This window comes from Eupeodes corollae, chromosome 3 (assembly GCF_945859685.1).
Source record: "Eupeodes corollae chromosome 3, idEupCoro1.1, whole genome shotgun sequence".
In the NCBI taxonomy this organism is placed as follows: domain Eukaryota; kingdom Metazoa; phylum Arthropoda; class Insecta; order Diptera; family Syrphidae; genus Eupeodes; species Eupeodes corollae.
This window is the reverse complement of record NC_079149.1, coordinates 108,797,973-108,812,454: the sequence shown is the minus strand read 5'-3', so window position 1 is coordinate 108,812,454 and position 14,482 is coordinate 108,797,973. Positions and strand designations below refer to the sequence as shown.

At 33.7% G+C, this 14,482-nt stretch overlaps 4 protein-coding genes across 4 annotated transcripts; 3 read left to right on the top strand and 1 right to left on the bottom strand.

Moving 5' to 3' along the window:
- The first annotated feature begins 2,541 nt into the window (after positions 1-2,541).
- LOC129950283 (general transcription factor 3C polypeptide 5) lies at positions 2,542-4,560 on the top strand. The gene is made up of 8 exons (XM_056062175.1): positions 2,542-2,755; positions 2,820-3,021; positions 3,090-3,201; positions 3,269-3,527; positions 3,587-3,814; positions 3,872-4,012; positions 4,070-4,276; positions 4,353-4,560. Exons 1-8 carry the CDS (start codon positions 2,624-2,626, stop codon positions 4,521-4,523), a joined length of 1,452 nt encoding a protein of 483 aa, XP_055918150.1. The 5' UTR covers positions 2,542-2,623; the 3' UTR covers positions 4,524-4,560.
- Positions 4,561-5,648: 1,088 nt separating this feature from the next.
- Positions 5,649-6,392, top strand: LOC129950730 (piggyBac transposable element-derived protein 4-like). The gene has a single exon (XM_056062653.1). The coding sequence runs from the start codon at positions 5,649-5,651 to the stop codon at positions 6,390-6,392; it is 744 nt and encodes a 247-aa protein (XP_055918628.1).
- A 2,991-nt stretch (positions 6,393-9,383) lies between these two features.
- On the top strand, positions 9,384-11,796 carry LOC129951091 (asparagine--tRNA ligase, cytoplasmic). The gene is made up of 4 exons (XM_056063100.1): positions 9,384-9,606; positions 9,779-10,646; positions 10,708-11,086; positions 11,147-11,796. Exons 1-4 carry the CDS (start codon positions 9,573-9,575, stop codon positions 11,540-11,542), a joined length of 1,677 nt encoding a protein of 558 aa, XP_055919075.1. The 5' UTR covers positions 9,384-9,572; the 3' UTR covers positions 11,543-11,796.
- Positions 11,797-12,622: 826 nt separating this feature from the next.
- Positions 12,623-13,386, bottom strand: LOC129951281 (DNA-directed RNA polymerase II subunit RPB9). The gene is made up of 3 exons (XM_056063363.1): positions 13,139-13,386; positions 12,940-13,068; positions 12,623-12,861 (listed from the first exon to the last, which is right to left on the bottom strand). The coding sequence occupies exons 1-3, from the start codon at positions 13,207-13,209 to the stop codon at positions 12,672-12,674; spliced, it is 390 nt and encodes a 129-aa protein (XP_055919338.1). The 5' UTR covers positions 13,210-13,386; the 3' UTR covers positions 12,623-12,671.
- Positions 13,387-14,482: the final 1,096 nt, after the last annotated feature.

Here is a 14,482-nt window from a genome sequence, read left to right as displayed (position 1 = left end):
ATAATTCGTACTCATCATCCTGTCTTGTGTTTATCACAAGCTATAATTAAAAAAAAGCATTTTAATTGATTAAAAAGGTATTTAGGTGTGGAAAGAGTTGTTGTGGAACTCTATACATAGAGATGCAAATATTTTTATCATATGTGGTATAATATGATAATGATATGAGAACACGCAATTTAATATTAGTCTTGTCTCGTCAACTATTTGGTCAACCATATACAAGAATGAGATCATTTAAAATATTTTTAACGCGTATTATGTTAAATATCTTAGATATATGAATCTTATGCGTGTTAACACCTTAATTAGGTGTGTAGGTGTATTTCCATCATTTTTATATTTTGAACACTCTACGTGGTGGTCTTTAAATTACAAAACTGAATGAGCTGATGAATATATGTACATATATGTAGTAAATTGCGTTGTAAGAGAATTCAACATATGTTTTTGTATTGATTTTTGAAATGTCATAAATTGAATTATAACAGTTATTCGCAATTGACGAATCTGTCAATAAATGTACTAGGTAATGAGTAAGATGTCATTTTTGTTTAGAAATTTAAAAGTGAGTAAGAAAGTCAAATTTGTTATTTTTACTGTCGAAATGGAGCTGATGAGTTCCAGATTTCTTTGTACTAAAAAAATATATACCAGGCCTTCCCTTTTATTTTATTTTATTTTATTTTTATTTTGTGAATGAAGAAATTGATTTCAAGGAATAGCTGATGATCATGTTCAGTTTTTAGAACACAATCGTTCCACTGAAAAAGTTCTATATTTATATTCCCACCTGTCACTTGAACTTTCAATCATTAACTCTAAACTCTATTGCTTCTTTCTAACCAAGAAATGCTTATGGGTGAGTAATGGCTATCATTTACAGGTTGGTTATAGCTTTTATTGAAACTATGTTTGCATAAATGTATCCTGACCAGAATCAAGCATTTGACGTTAGAGTTGATCATAGAAAAGGAAAGCTGTGGGAATGGAAAGAAAATGGAACACTTTTAGTGGAATGATTTTGTTCCAAATTATGAAATCAAATCAGCTGTTCAGTGAAAAGGATTTCATCATTGAAACATTAAAAATTAACAACAAAATTGCATTTTTCCGAATAAATGACAATGAAAGCCATAACTGGCCCCTTCGGTTGTCAAACACAGCAAGCTTATTTAATAATAATCACAACTCAATTCTACCAAATAGAATAGCCACAAATTTGTATATAATACTTATAGTATCAGAAGTCAGTACAGAAATAGAGTGTCAAAAACAAGTCCGAATGAAACTTTCTCCAAAGTTATAAATTTGACGTTTATATGTAAATGAGTAGAAACTTCCCGTCCCCTCCTAGCGCAAAACCGGACTTTAAAAATTGTAATTTGCCAATATATAATTTGTTCGATCTCTTGAGCTGAGTGGTATGCACTTTCAGCTTAAAATCAAACATTTTTTTTGCAATTCACTTATCGCATACGATAAAACGTCAACCTTCAATCTTAGTTCTTACAAAACGTTGCTATTTACAGCTAAACCACAATCATGCGTTCGATGGTGTCGATTTTTACTTATTGATGGAAACAATGATTGTTATCATTATGAGGCAATTTTAAACTTAAGATCGTAAATATTGTAAGCTCGATCTGACCGATTTTATACATCTATTTCCTATTTTGTAGTGCTTTGACAGCTGACAACTGTATTGTCATTGCAATTTGTTTTGTTTGTTTTATTTCAAAATCTGCGTATAGCAGCAATGTCAGAAATAAATAAATAAATCGAAAAATATAAGTAAACTTTTTATGACACATAGTATCGTAAAGTAGATAAAAAGCCTACCAAAAGCCCAACCGATCTAACGTATGGTTGAAGTTTAACCATTATTGATCTATATAAAATTTAAATAGGCGTACCTTTTTAAGGTCTGTGCGTGTAAGATTCAACAACGAAACCCCGCACAAAAATAACCTATACAAAATGCGTGCAATTGATTGATGAATCGAATTAATGGAAGGAATATTTGCTCAGTTTTATTATCGATAATGATAAAGATAAAAGAAAGGGTTAACTTTTAGCACAGAAATAACAAAACCACCAATCTTAATTTTTCCTAAAATTTAAGAATAATTTTTAACAAAAAACAAGAAAAATAAAATCCAATCCATGTTCCATTGAGAACTAGGGCGGACTCACTTAAAACTCTCAGCCATTTCTGTGCCCGAGTAATGTTGCCAGGGATGGAGGGTACCTACAGTTTTAAGCCGAATCCGACAGTCCAACGTATTAACCATCATGACACGGGTACTACCAAAATAAATGTCAAGAAATGTCAAAATAAACAATTTATACGTGTTGTATAACTTTAAAAAATGAATTAATAAATACGAGTTCCGTCATTTTTAAATTTAAATTAAATGTAAATATTTTTGTTCTTACTGTACCGCTAAAACTCACAATCGAAATTATTATACAAATTTATTTTTCTCTGGCAATGTCTTTTCTGCAAACAGCTGTTAAATGTCATCGCTCTGTCGTTTATTTAAAAACAAACAAACAAATTATTAACTTTTTAAACAAATTGTGGTTAATTTGTATTTTTTTAATTAAAAACTGCTTAAGAATGAGTGACACACATGTGGAAATGGACACAAAATATGTAAGCAAAGAATTGGCTGTTGTTGAATATCCTGGCAATGTACAAAATGTCGATAAAATGTTAAAAACAATGGGCGGTATAACAACAATATCCCAAGTAAGATGCAAATATTCTAATTAAAAGTATTCCAAAACTAAAACAAGATATAAATACTAAAAAGGTTTTCAGCGGAGAAATTAAACGCCTTGAAGTTCGTTATAAACCGGACAATGAATTCTGCAAATCCCTGGCTGGAGACGCTCAAGCAAACTTCGGTCTGGTATTGAAAATAAAAATTCGCCGCTCAAAACGTAATCCGGACGAACCACCCAAATATAGTGTTCAGGTTCTTGGACATACCAAAAAGACGTATGTCTTCGATTGTAAGTTTAAAAACTTAATTTCCAATAAAATAACAAAATTTCTAGAGTACATTTTTATCCACATGTAGCTTTAGCCGATTATACTTTCCTTCCGATTGTAAAAGACAAAGAAACCGGTGAAGCCAGATGTGCCCATCAAGAACTAGTGCCAAAAAATGTTGTTGACATTGACTATTTTTCGTAAGATTAGCAAAAATATATCTGCGTGGTCTTGAATGAATAGACAAGAATTTTATTCCATTTTTAGGAGAGAGAGTTTGCCCCCTCTGTGTGTTCCGTTTCAGTTCGCTAGGTCCGACAATATCCACACAAATCTTCATCGAATCGATCCAAAAGACGATGGTACATCGGATATTCTGGGTGTTCTGCAGAAACCCTACTATGATGGTCGTGAGGTTATTGCATTTTCCCTCACAGAACCATTTCCAATGCATCCTGATCCCGCAGTTGCAAAGCGCATGAAAGTCAAGTATGTTTCTGATGAACAATTACAGATAGTCAAGAAGGTATGTTACAGAAGTCTTAAAAACGTAACAAAAAATCTCAATCTTCTTCGATTATGCAGCTTTTTGATGAGATTCCCTGTTGGACAAGAGTTGGCTTATTATATGAATCTGGCCTGTCTCATGACAAATTGAAGCACATCACACCTTCAGTAGCGTACTTGTTTTCGAATGGACCATGGCGAACAATGTACACCCGATATGGTTATGATCCCCGCAAGGATTTCAATAGTCGCTACTATCAGACGTTCGATTTGAGATTGAGATATCGAACTGGAATGGCTGAGTTGGTCAGTAAAACGACTACAATTTAAAAAAAAATTGTTTTAAGAAAATTCTTTTATTAGGTTCCAAATGCTCAAAAATGTGGAGCACGTGGCAAGGATTGGGAACGCCGACCAAATGAATCTGACATACCTGTACCGGGTCCTGATTATCCATATTTAGAAGAAGGAAAACTTCCCCGTTCACGTCAATGGATTCTAAGGGTAACCTAAATTATGGCTTGCATAACATCATTCTTATTCTTTTATGCCTTCTTTTAGTATTGTGATTTAAGAATAAACAAAGTAAAGGAAATGTTGGATAAAATTCCAACACCACTCGCAGGAGCAACGTGTAATGAAAAAACCGGATGGTTGCCTCCTGGATTTGATGTCCAAGTTAGGCAGATAATAAATAATTCCTTTAAGGAGACGATGAGGGAATATTATAAGAATCGAAAGGTACAAGAAAATTCCATGGAAGATGATGTAAGTTAGAAGTTTTAAAATTTAAGGAGGTTTACATGCTTACAAATATTTTTGATCATGTGCCATGTCTTCTTAGGAGTATATAAGCGACGACATTGAACCAGACAAAGATTCCGATGAATATGATGATGACGATGGTGCAGAGGAGGACCAAGAAGACATTGAATTGGATTTAGATGGAGATGCTGTAGAAGTGAATAGTCTTAAAATGGAACATATGCAAGTCTATGATGAAGAAGACTTATAATAAAGTAAAGTTAATTTTTTGCATTTATAGAACATGCACATTATTTTTGAATTAATATAATATTTATAATAAGTTTTTATATAAGGATACAGGGTATGTTTAATTGTTCAATGGAGATGAATACTAATAGTGACTTCATTTGCAGTAAACGGCACAATGGCGGATCCAGGGGGGGTCGTAGGGGCCATGGTCCCACCCTGGGAGATAACTTGTTTTCTTTTTCTTAGGAATTTCCTTCAATTCAAAACTAATCGTATTGCATTAATGGATATGACCACCATTATATTTTAAATTATTTATTTTTGTATATCAAAACAACATTTGTATTTTACTTCCTTAAACTTTGTTACTAAAAGTACTACTTTTAACTGAGGACTGGACCAATAACATAATATGAATCGGATAGTCAGCCCTATTCCAAAAACAGCACAAATTCATCAACATTTGACCAATGGACGATCCAGGGGGGGTCATATAAGCCATAAAGCATATACAGTCAAGTTGTATAAGTAAAGATTTTATTTATAGATTTTTTAGTAATTTAACGATATTCCCCTAAAAGCAGTTTGCTTTCAAAAACAACTCAAATTTTAGTATTCACTCAATTTAGAATTTGAAAAAACTAAAGTCATGCTTTAAATTATTTTCATAAAATTTATTCAGGTTCTTAACACTTTGACTGCCTCCATACAAAGTAAAAACTATTAAAAAATTTCAAAGTGTAAACATCGTTCCATATTGGTTATTACTCGTGTGTTAAGTGTTCTGTTATTGTCTTTTCTCGTTTGTGATTTCTTACGCGTGTTTTTGGGCTGTGTCTACCGGTTGCTCACATGGCACTCTGTTAATATGACAATTAATATGGTGCCACGTGTACCACCGGTGGTCTCACAATATTTGCTGTTTTTTCCGTTATTTCCATTCTGATTTTTTCTACATTTTCAGGCTATTCATATAAAAGTGTGTGTATTTCTTATATTTCAAATGGCTAACAACCCGGGAATCCCAACAAGATTGTTTTATGGGAATGGAAACACAGATGAAGTTTCTGATAGCGGTGACAGTTAGGATTTTGAAGGGTCCAATTCCAGTGACTACGTGCCATCTGGTGCTGGATCGAGTGACATGGATGCTTCAGGGGACAACAACGAACCCACGGAGGATGAAGACGCTGATGTTGTCGATATTTCATCAAATATTTGGGCTGCCGTAAGCGGAAGATCACTCAAGACGTTTGTGTTTACCGACCATCATTCTATACCTGGGATATCAAATATGGAAATCAGTTCAATAAGGCCAATCGACTTGTTCGGCTTGATGGTAACTGACGAAGTTTATGCACTGATTGTGCTCCAAACCAATTTGAACGCTAATCAGTCCTTGTCAAGGTCAACCGTAACTCGAAGATCTCGAATGAAGAAATGGGACGATACCAATGTACCAGAGATAAGGAAGTTTCTTGGACTTGTCATATACATAGCAATTATAAAATATCCAGCGATTTCTCTGTACTGGAAGACAAACCAATTTTATAAAAACAATTTTGTTCCCCATGTAATGTCACGCAATCGGTTCCAATTATTGCTAAAATGTATTCACTTCGCCGGCAACGCAACTATCGAAGGTAATCGTTTGGAAAAAGTAAAATATTTACTTGACATTTTGGAAAAAAATTTCGTTAGTGCCCGAATTCCGGGAGAAATATTGGCTGTTGATGAGAGCATGATTCCCTGGCGAGGAAGGCTCCAGTTTCGTCAGTTTAACCCTGGGAAATCTCACAAATATGGAGTAAAGGTGTACAAGCTCTGTGCCACTAATGGGTACACATACACCCGCTCAATTTATGCCGGAAAATTTGAACACACCTAGTTGGAACATTGCGAAAAAATAGAGCTGAAAATCCAAAGGATGTGACAAACGCTAAACTAAAAAAAAAACCAAGAAACCTTTAATAAAGAATGGTCAATTTAAAAATATGTGATTTTTTAAAGACTTTCTCTAAATTTTGTGTTCTTAATTTGGATTCTTTCTACAAGAAAAACATATTCTGGTATTACTCCTCATAAAACCTAATTTATTTTTTAAGGTTTCTCAAGAACTAATGGACCGATTTCAATAATCTTCTCTTTTTGTGCAAGCTCTGGTCCATAGAGGAAATATATTATATAATATATTTCCTCTATGCTCTGGTCGATGATCAAATTGATCAAAAATGTTTTTTTTTTATTTTAACTCCATAACGAAATTTAAATGTAAAATGTATATCTATAAGCACTTTATTTAGTGCCTACAAAAAAAATTTTTAAGACAAAATTTAAAATGGTTTTCGAAAAATAATAAGTTACATTGTTAAATCTAAAAATATAGGAAATATTTTGAAACAGACAGCGACCCAGTCGTGCATTTTATTCCTTTCAAAATTGATTTTCTTTTGAATACAAAAGATTTAAAAAATATAAATAAATCTAGTTTTATAGTGAATTTGCTTTGGATGCTCTTGAACTGAGATTTAAACACGAAATTCAATAATATAATTGTCCCAAAAACAGCAAAAGTGACACTTTTGTTAAACTAATGGCTAATTGAAAAGCAATAAACGTTTCATATTTATTGATATAAAAGCTTTGAATCTCTTGAGATTTGATTCTGAATCGTGTAATTTGATTTTTCCAACTTATTTGTTTACCATAATTGTTTTAATTTAACTTTTTAGAGATATTATGTACTTAAATGCACCTATATCCCCAAATTCTAAAACCAAGCATTTTTCCCTCTACAATTTTTAAGTTTTGTTGACTCCTTTAAGGTAAGGTGATTTTTTGTAGCGTTGTTCGCATTAATACAAATGGGAAGAAGAAAAGTATATTTTATTTTTCGAAAAAAGCTACGTTTCAAAACAATTTCTTACATTTCTTCGTGAAACTTTTGTGGTTTCGCTCTTAATTATGGCATATTTAAAAAACTGTTGGAATCTTGGAATGCTTTCATATGAAGAGATTTGTCCAAATTAAAAAGTTAGACCATACCTTGCTGGACAACTGTGTTCTAAAATAATTTGAAAACTGAAGTTGCCACTTTAGCAATTGAAATCTGTAAATGTAAGTTTAAGATCCACATTATGTTATTTAAATTTTGTTTGCCTCCTTTACAAAACAATAAAGAACATTGTGTGTGACCCCCCCTCACGATTAAAAGTTTGGATCCGCCCATGAAACGTCATTCTTTGTAAATTTTTCAGATGTCATAAATTTCAAACATGGAACTTTACTTGCCGAAAATACCACAAACATTTTTGTCTATAAACAAAAATCTTAACATAAGTTACAAGTTGCTCATAAGTTGTGTTTTGTATAAAAAAAAGTCATCATTCCTTTTCCAACATGAAAAGAAATCCTATTACAAAAAACTTAAATTCATACAACTATGAAGTTCAGCTTTCAGTTAAATTATAAAAAAAACATGATCAACTGATATTTGACAATTCTCACCCTAATAGACAGGCAATAACAATTATTTGAGTGCGAACATATTTGAGTCCAGATATTCGTTGTGTGGTGTTGAAGTGCAACGAGTTGGTCAGAGTGTGAAAAATGTCGCTGCTGGTCAGTAGTTTGTAGGAAACGATCCAAATCAGTCAATTCCACGGTATTCCCAAGAATTTCGTATCGCTCAGACAAATTTGTCTGTATTTTACATAAATATCTTAGTTAATTCTCATACAAGATCAAACCAACTCAAGAAATGAAGTCAATAGACGATGTAGAGCGACCGACGTGAGTTCTTCGACAGGAATTCGTTTTCCTGAACAGCTGATACTTTTATGTTCAAAAGTGAAACGAATCGTTCCACTGATTTGTGTTCTAATTTCACACAATACCAATGACAGATTTCTGTCAGTAAACATTTTCAGTGGATTTCAATCAGGAATTTTTATTCAATGACAAAAATGTCTAATGATCGCTATAAACGATCCGTCGAAAAAAATCCAATATTTGTTTTCAATGATGAAAACCAATAATAGCTTTAACTGTCATGCTAATGTCCCTTGCTATTTTTACACAATTCAACTAAGACTATGGGTACCTTGACCAAATAAACTTAATCTACGAAAATAAGTCTGTCTTAACAAATTAAAATTCATATTGTGGAAATCGTTTAGACCAGTTTTACAACAAAATTAATTTGAAAAAAAATTTGATAGAAGAATGCATTTTTAGATTCGTCTTTAGCCTTTTTTCAGAAAAAAAAACTGCACGAAATAAACTTACAAAATAAAATTGTCTGCGTACTTTCAACCCGTATTTTCAAATCGCCCTTTTAGCTATGACCACCAATCTGTCAAAATTTAGCTCTTAATAAATGATTATACCTAGCCATTTCTTCTGTTAAATTTTGACAGCTCAATCATAAAGCAGCGTGCAGCGTGAGCAGCGTACGATACTTTAAACTTCAAACCCCTTCAGATTTGTTTTGCCATAAAACTAGTTCTGAAAAAACTCAACAATAGGAGCGTTTGTTCGTTTTGTGGAACTTTGACATAATATGTTTAACATAAGTTTTTATAATTTAAAGTACAACAATAAAACTTTGTTTAATCTAAATATGATTCTTAAAACAATTAATTCCAGAAAGGTAGACGCAAAATCACTTCCAAATCCAATAAAATCACTGCCACGAAGTCACAAGTCTATATTGAAATCAAACAGTGCTATCTGAATTTTCTGTACTATTCCCTAAAATGAATTATTTCTACTGTCAAGTCAAAAATGAATTCTTATACACATATAGAACCAACACATATTTGCACTGCGCACACCATGACCTTTTACAAAATGTATGTGCGTACATGTGTATTTCTTTCAGGGAGCTGCTAGTTTTCCACAAAGTTTTCAACTGAATTGAAGTTGATTGGAATTTTGTGAGTTCGTGGATCATCCCAATAATTTTAATTCTGATGCAATTTTCCGATGCAATTTTTTGATTAATTTGCACGTGTATTGATTTCTTTTAAAAGTTTACAAATAGCTAGTTTTCCATAAATAACAAAAAATGCCAACAGAAAAGTTAAAAAACCTAACACTAGGTAAGTTGTATATGGTGGACGGGTGGTGGATTGAGCTTTGAGGTTAAAAAAGTAAACTTCGATTTGCCATGTCGGCAATAAGTGTGCCTTTACCTTTGCCTTTCCTTCTGCCATGATGAAATTTTCCAGTAAAAAAAGTGAATGTACATTAATTTGGTTTTTCAATTTTCAGAAGCTATATACACTTCGGAGAAGAATGGAAATGATGAAACGGGTAAGGGAACTCAGGAGAACCCCTTCAAGAGCATTCTGCAGGCGATGCGTCATGCCAAACAGGATCCATTTCCAACCATCTACGTCGATGCCAAGAATCCCGGCGATGGTCTGAAATACGAACCAGCTGCAAAGTCACAATTGAAGAAGATCCACAAGATCTGGGCTCGTGAAATCAACAAGAACGCCGACAAGGAGCAGCGTGAAACCGACGATGCCGAAAAGAGGAAACAAAATTTCGAAGAGGCAAAGAAAATCATCCTCGCCGAAGATCCCAGCTGGCCAACGGCTAAACGCATCCACATCGATGATGGCAAAGATAACCGCGAGACTCGTGTGAGAGTCTACGGTTGGGTGCATCGATTACGTCGCCAAGGAAAGGGTCTGATGTTCATTACACTTCGTGACGGAACTGGATTCTTGCAGTGCGTGCTCAACAATGCACTGTGTCAGTGTTACAACGCCTTGGTTTTGACCACTGAGAGCTCCGTGCAGCTCTTCGGAACGCTTAAAGCTGTTCCCGAAGGAAAGACAGCCCCTGGAGGTCACGAATTGCTCGTAGACTATTGGGAATTAGTTGGTCTGGCACCAGCAGGAGGTGCAGAAAGTATACTCAACGAAGAAGCTCTGCCTGACGTGCAGCTGGACAATCGTCACATTATGATCCGTGGAGAGAACACCTCGAAGATTCTGAAAATCCGTTCTGTAATATTGCAGGCCTTCCGTGCTCATTACCTTTCGCGCAAATACAATGAGGTTACACCGCCAACTTTGGTCCAGACCCAAGTTGAAGGAGGATCCACTCTTTTCAAATTACAATACTTTGGGTAAGAAATTTAGTTTTCCAAACCTTCCCAAAAATACAAACGTGGTTTCTTTTTTGTTTAGTGAGGAAGCCTTCTTGACCCAAAGCTCTCAGTTGTATCTAGAAACCTGTATCCCAGCTTTGGGTGATGTCTTCTGTATCGCTCAAAGTTATCGTGCCGAGCAAAGTCGAACCCGTCGCCATTTGGCTGAATACACTCACATCGAGGCTGAATGTCCATTTATTTCATTCGACGATCTGCTCGACCGTTTGGAAGACTTGATTTGTGATGTTGTCGATCGAGTACTTGCATCACCCGATGGACACATAGTCAAGGAACTCAATCCTAACTTTATACCGCCCAAGAGGCCATTCAAGCGAATGAACTATGCCGATGCTATAAAATGGTTAAAGGAAAACAACGTTACCAAGGACGATGGAACTTTCTATGAGTTTGGTGAAGTAAGTTAAATTAATTAAATTTTAAAAAATAAGAAACAAATTTATGTTTGTTTTTCTCAGGACATTCCCGAAGCTCCAGAACGTAAAATGACAGATGCCATCAACGAACCAATTATGTTGTGTCGTTTTCCAGCTGGCATCAAATCGTTCTACATGGCCAAGTGTCCCGAGGATCTTGAACTGACTGAAAGTGTCGATGTTCTCTTGCCAAATGTTGGTGAGATCGTTGGTGGTTCGATGAGGATATGGGATAGTGAAGAATTGCTGAAGGGCTATGCACGTGAAGGAATTGATCCCAAACCATACTACTGGTACACTGACCAGAGAGTTTATGGAACTCAACCACATGGTGGTTATGGTCTGGGTTTGGAACGCTTTGTTTGCTGGCTACTCAATCGTTATCACATTAGAGAAGTTTGTTTGTATCCAAGATTCTTGGACAGATGTGCACCATAAGAAGCTAGAGGCGGTGACAATTCAAAACAACAAGAAGAATAAGACAAAAAGAAAATTTAATTAAAATTAAAAGATACAAGCTTTTAGCGCTTTGCATTTATTGAAATGAATAAGAAACTTATATCAGCAAAACAGTTAATTTACGTTTTATAATTTTTTTGTTTGCATATAAACTTTAGCTAATCAGCATTTAAAACAGTTTTAAATCTATTGGTGTACTACTCTCATTAAAAAACAAGAAAAACCAACCAAAATTTTGTTTTTACTTTTTTGTATAAAAATGAAATAGAGATAATTTGCAAGAACTTGAAATTGGTAAGCGAGGGCGATTTGCTCATCAAAACGTTTATAAAATTACCTTCTTATCATTAAGGGCATTGATAAAGGTATAAAGAGATGGCCTCAGGCCTTATCTTCCGAAGTGCAAGATTCGCTAATGAAATGGCCTGTCATTTTATTCACGATAGCGCGACAGAGTACGGCATCTGTTCATTTAAAAGTTCCATTATTTGAAACATTAACATTCGATAATTTCATGAGAAGGAGCAGAAACGTTTTAAAGAAGTTTATAGTCCCATTTCATTAGGAACATACTCGAAATTCTGTACTATTTCGGATACTTGCAAATTCAAATGAATGACGACGTCTATCGATGACAAGAAGAGACTTGTTAGATGAGGACTTCGATAGGAAATAAGTCGTCGATAAGATTATTGGGATAGAAAAAGGTTTTTGCGTTTAAATTTTCTCGGTTCCCATTTATCTAAATAAATAATTTACTGGCGCTTAAGTTGGCAGAGAACCATTACCTAGTGACTAACGAAAATGAACCAATCCATTTTTTCACGACATGAATTAATATTGGAGGATTTGTCCATTCCCAAGAGGAATTAACTGTGTATAAACTTTTAAGTGAAATGTGACATCCAGCCGTCAAGTCACAGATAATATTTATTGACCTCAATATAAATTCACACAAACCTAAATTGTTTAAAACATAAAAATCCCAACTCGTCTATTTCAACGAACTCGGAAGACTCCCCCTGGCATCCCATCATTATCAATTAAAATGCAATCGAATATTTACTAAACAAAATAAAACTTTATTAAAAATCATATCCATTTTCTTTTATTCTGTCCATCTGTGAGTGCAGTTCTGGTTTGTGCAGACGTAGTACAGTCTCATTTCCTCTTCAGCTCGTCGAGTTTGAGCTTGGAAGAATACAGCTTCGCGATGAGTACACTTCGGACAGGCATGATCTTCGGTTCTTGGTAGAGTTGGATCAGATATAACATCCGGTACAATATGTGTTAATTCACTTTAAATAGAAAATTAAAAAAACAAAACCTTGTTAAAAAGAAAGCTAAGCAAACAATTTCATTATCGAACAACTTACTCAATTTCGTGCATAATTTTGTTCACGTAAATACAATTTGAGTCAGCTTCTTGTTTGTAATCACAATTTCTGCAGGCATATAATAGAATTTTATTTTCCTTGTCTTCTTTTGGATACAACATGTTATTGCTAAAATATAAATTTAATTTAATAATACAAGATTTTTGTTGATAAGAAGCATCGAAAATGTAAAACAAACCATTCTTGACAAAATCGAATACCAACAAATCCGGGACCTTCGTTTGCACCAACATCAAATGCTGCAGCCATTTTATACAGGTTTTTCTTTTTCGATTAGTTTTAAGAAAATATTATTAATGGAAATAATTAAATCACTTATTAGTGTTTTATTTAAGTAAAAATGGGTAGAAATTTGTTTATTTTCAGAAAAGACGAGAAAGTTATTTTTTTAGCCGGTAGCCACATGAAAGTTTTGACTTTTGTGAAATGACATCTTACGTCAAAGTGATTTTAGTACAAGTTTATTGAAATTAAGTGTGACCATATTTGAAAAACTGCTAGGAGCGATCAAAAAAAATCTATTACAACTTTAAAAATCAAAGATTTAATAAATTCATCGAAAGACAATTTCTTGACAGATGGCAAAGAATATGAAAATGTATTTAGAAATGAAAACAGCGAGTCGTTCAAAAACATTTAAATCTAAAAGATAAAAACAGTATAGGCATCTAAAAGATAAAAACAGTATCGGCTCAGAACATTTACAGGAGATCGAGACATTGGGCCTTACCAATAATAAATCGCTAAACACACGTTTAGGTATCGTTGAGTTAAATTTTAACAGCGAGTTAATTTTCGTGTATACTAATAACCAAAATAAAGACGTCTTTTACTAATTAGCCTTCTATTACAATATCTACTACATTCTCTGTCAACAAGACAAAATTGAATTGACATAAGAAAAATTTGCAAAACATAAACAAAAACATTTGATTAAAATTAAGTTTGAAATGGATTCGGACGATACAATAATGGAAGATTTAAATATCTTGGAAGATGTGGCCGATGCAAGGAGGCAAAAAGTTTATAAAAACAAAATTGAACCATTCTCGAAATATGACGATACGGAGTTTTATCGGCACTACAGGTAAATATTTTTGTTTTCCGGCATAAACTTGAAAAAATAAAACAAATAAATTCAAGATTTGATAAGACAACTGCCAGATTCATTATTGATCTTTTGCGGGAAGACATCGCCTCGGCTTCCAATAGAGGTGGTGCAATTTCAAGTGAGTTGATTGTATTGACAGGGCTGAGATATCTTGCCGCAGGATCTTACCAGAAGGATGTTGGTAAGTTAAAATTATGAAATACATATTCAATCCAGTGTTTTTTTTTTTGACTGGGCATATTATGTCTTGACATGAGCAACCTCAAATGTACCATTTGACACAACGGTTAATCTGTTGTTTACTTTTTTGTCGGTAGTTGTGGTTTTTTAAAAATTTAAATTTCAAACAAATTATATAAAAGTTGAAACAATTTTTAGATACAAATTTTTTGAAATAATTTTTTGAATTTA

Bases quoted from the DNA above. Each gene is read 5' to 3' on its own strand.
- LOC129950283 (XM_056062175.1), top strand. From the start codon at position 2,624: ATGAGTGACACACATGTGGAAATGGACACAAAATATGTAAGCAAAGAA. The intron at 2,756-2,819 runs GTAAGATGCAAA...AATACTAAAAAG, and splicing joins GTATAACAACAATATCCCAA to GTTTTCAGCGGAGAAATTAA. The intron at 3,022-3,089 runs GTAAGTTTAAAA...ATCCACATGTAG, and splicing joins AAAGACGTATGTCTTCGATT to CTTTAGCCGATTATACTTTC.
- LOC129950730 (XM_056062653.1), top strand. From the start codon at position 5,649: ATGGATGCTTCAGGGGACAACAACGAACCCACGGAGGATGAAGACGCT.
- LOC129951091 (XM_056063100.1), top strand. From the start codon at position 9,573: ATGCCAACAGAAAAGTTAAAAAACCTAACACTAG. The intron at 10,647-10,707 runs GTAAGAAATTTA...TTTTTTGTTTAG, and splicing joins TTCAAATTACAATACTTTGG to TGAGGAAGCCTTCTTGACCC. The intron at 11,087-11,146 runs GTAAGTTAAATT...TGTTTTTCTCAG, and splicing joins CTTTCTATGAGTTTGGTGAA to GACATTCCCGAAGCTCCAGA.
- LOC129951281 (XM_056063363.1), bottom strand. From the start codon at position 13,209: ATGGCTGCAGCATTTGATGTTGGTGCAAACGAAGGTCCCGGATTTGTT. The intron at 13,069-13,138 runs GTTTGTTTTACA...TTTATATTTTAG, and splicing joins ATTCGATTTTGTCAAGAATG to CAATAACATGTTGTATCCAA. The intron at 12,862-12,939 runs GTAAGTTGTTCG...TTCTATTTAAAG, and splicing joins AAAATTATGCACGAAATTGA to TGAATTAACACATATTGTAC.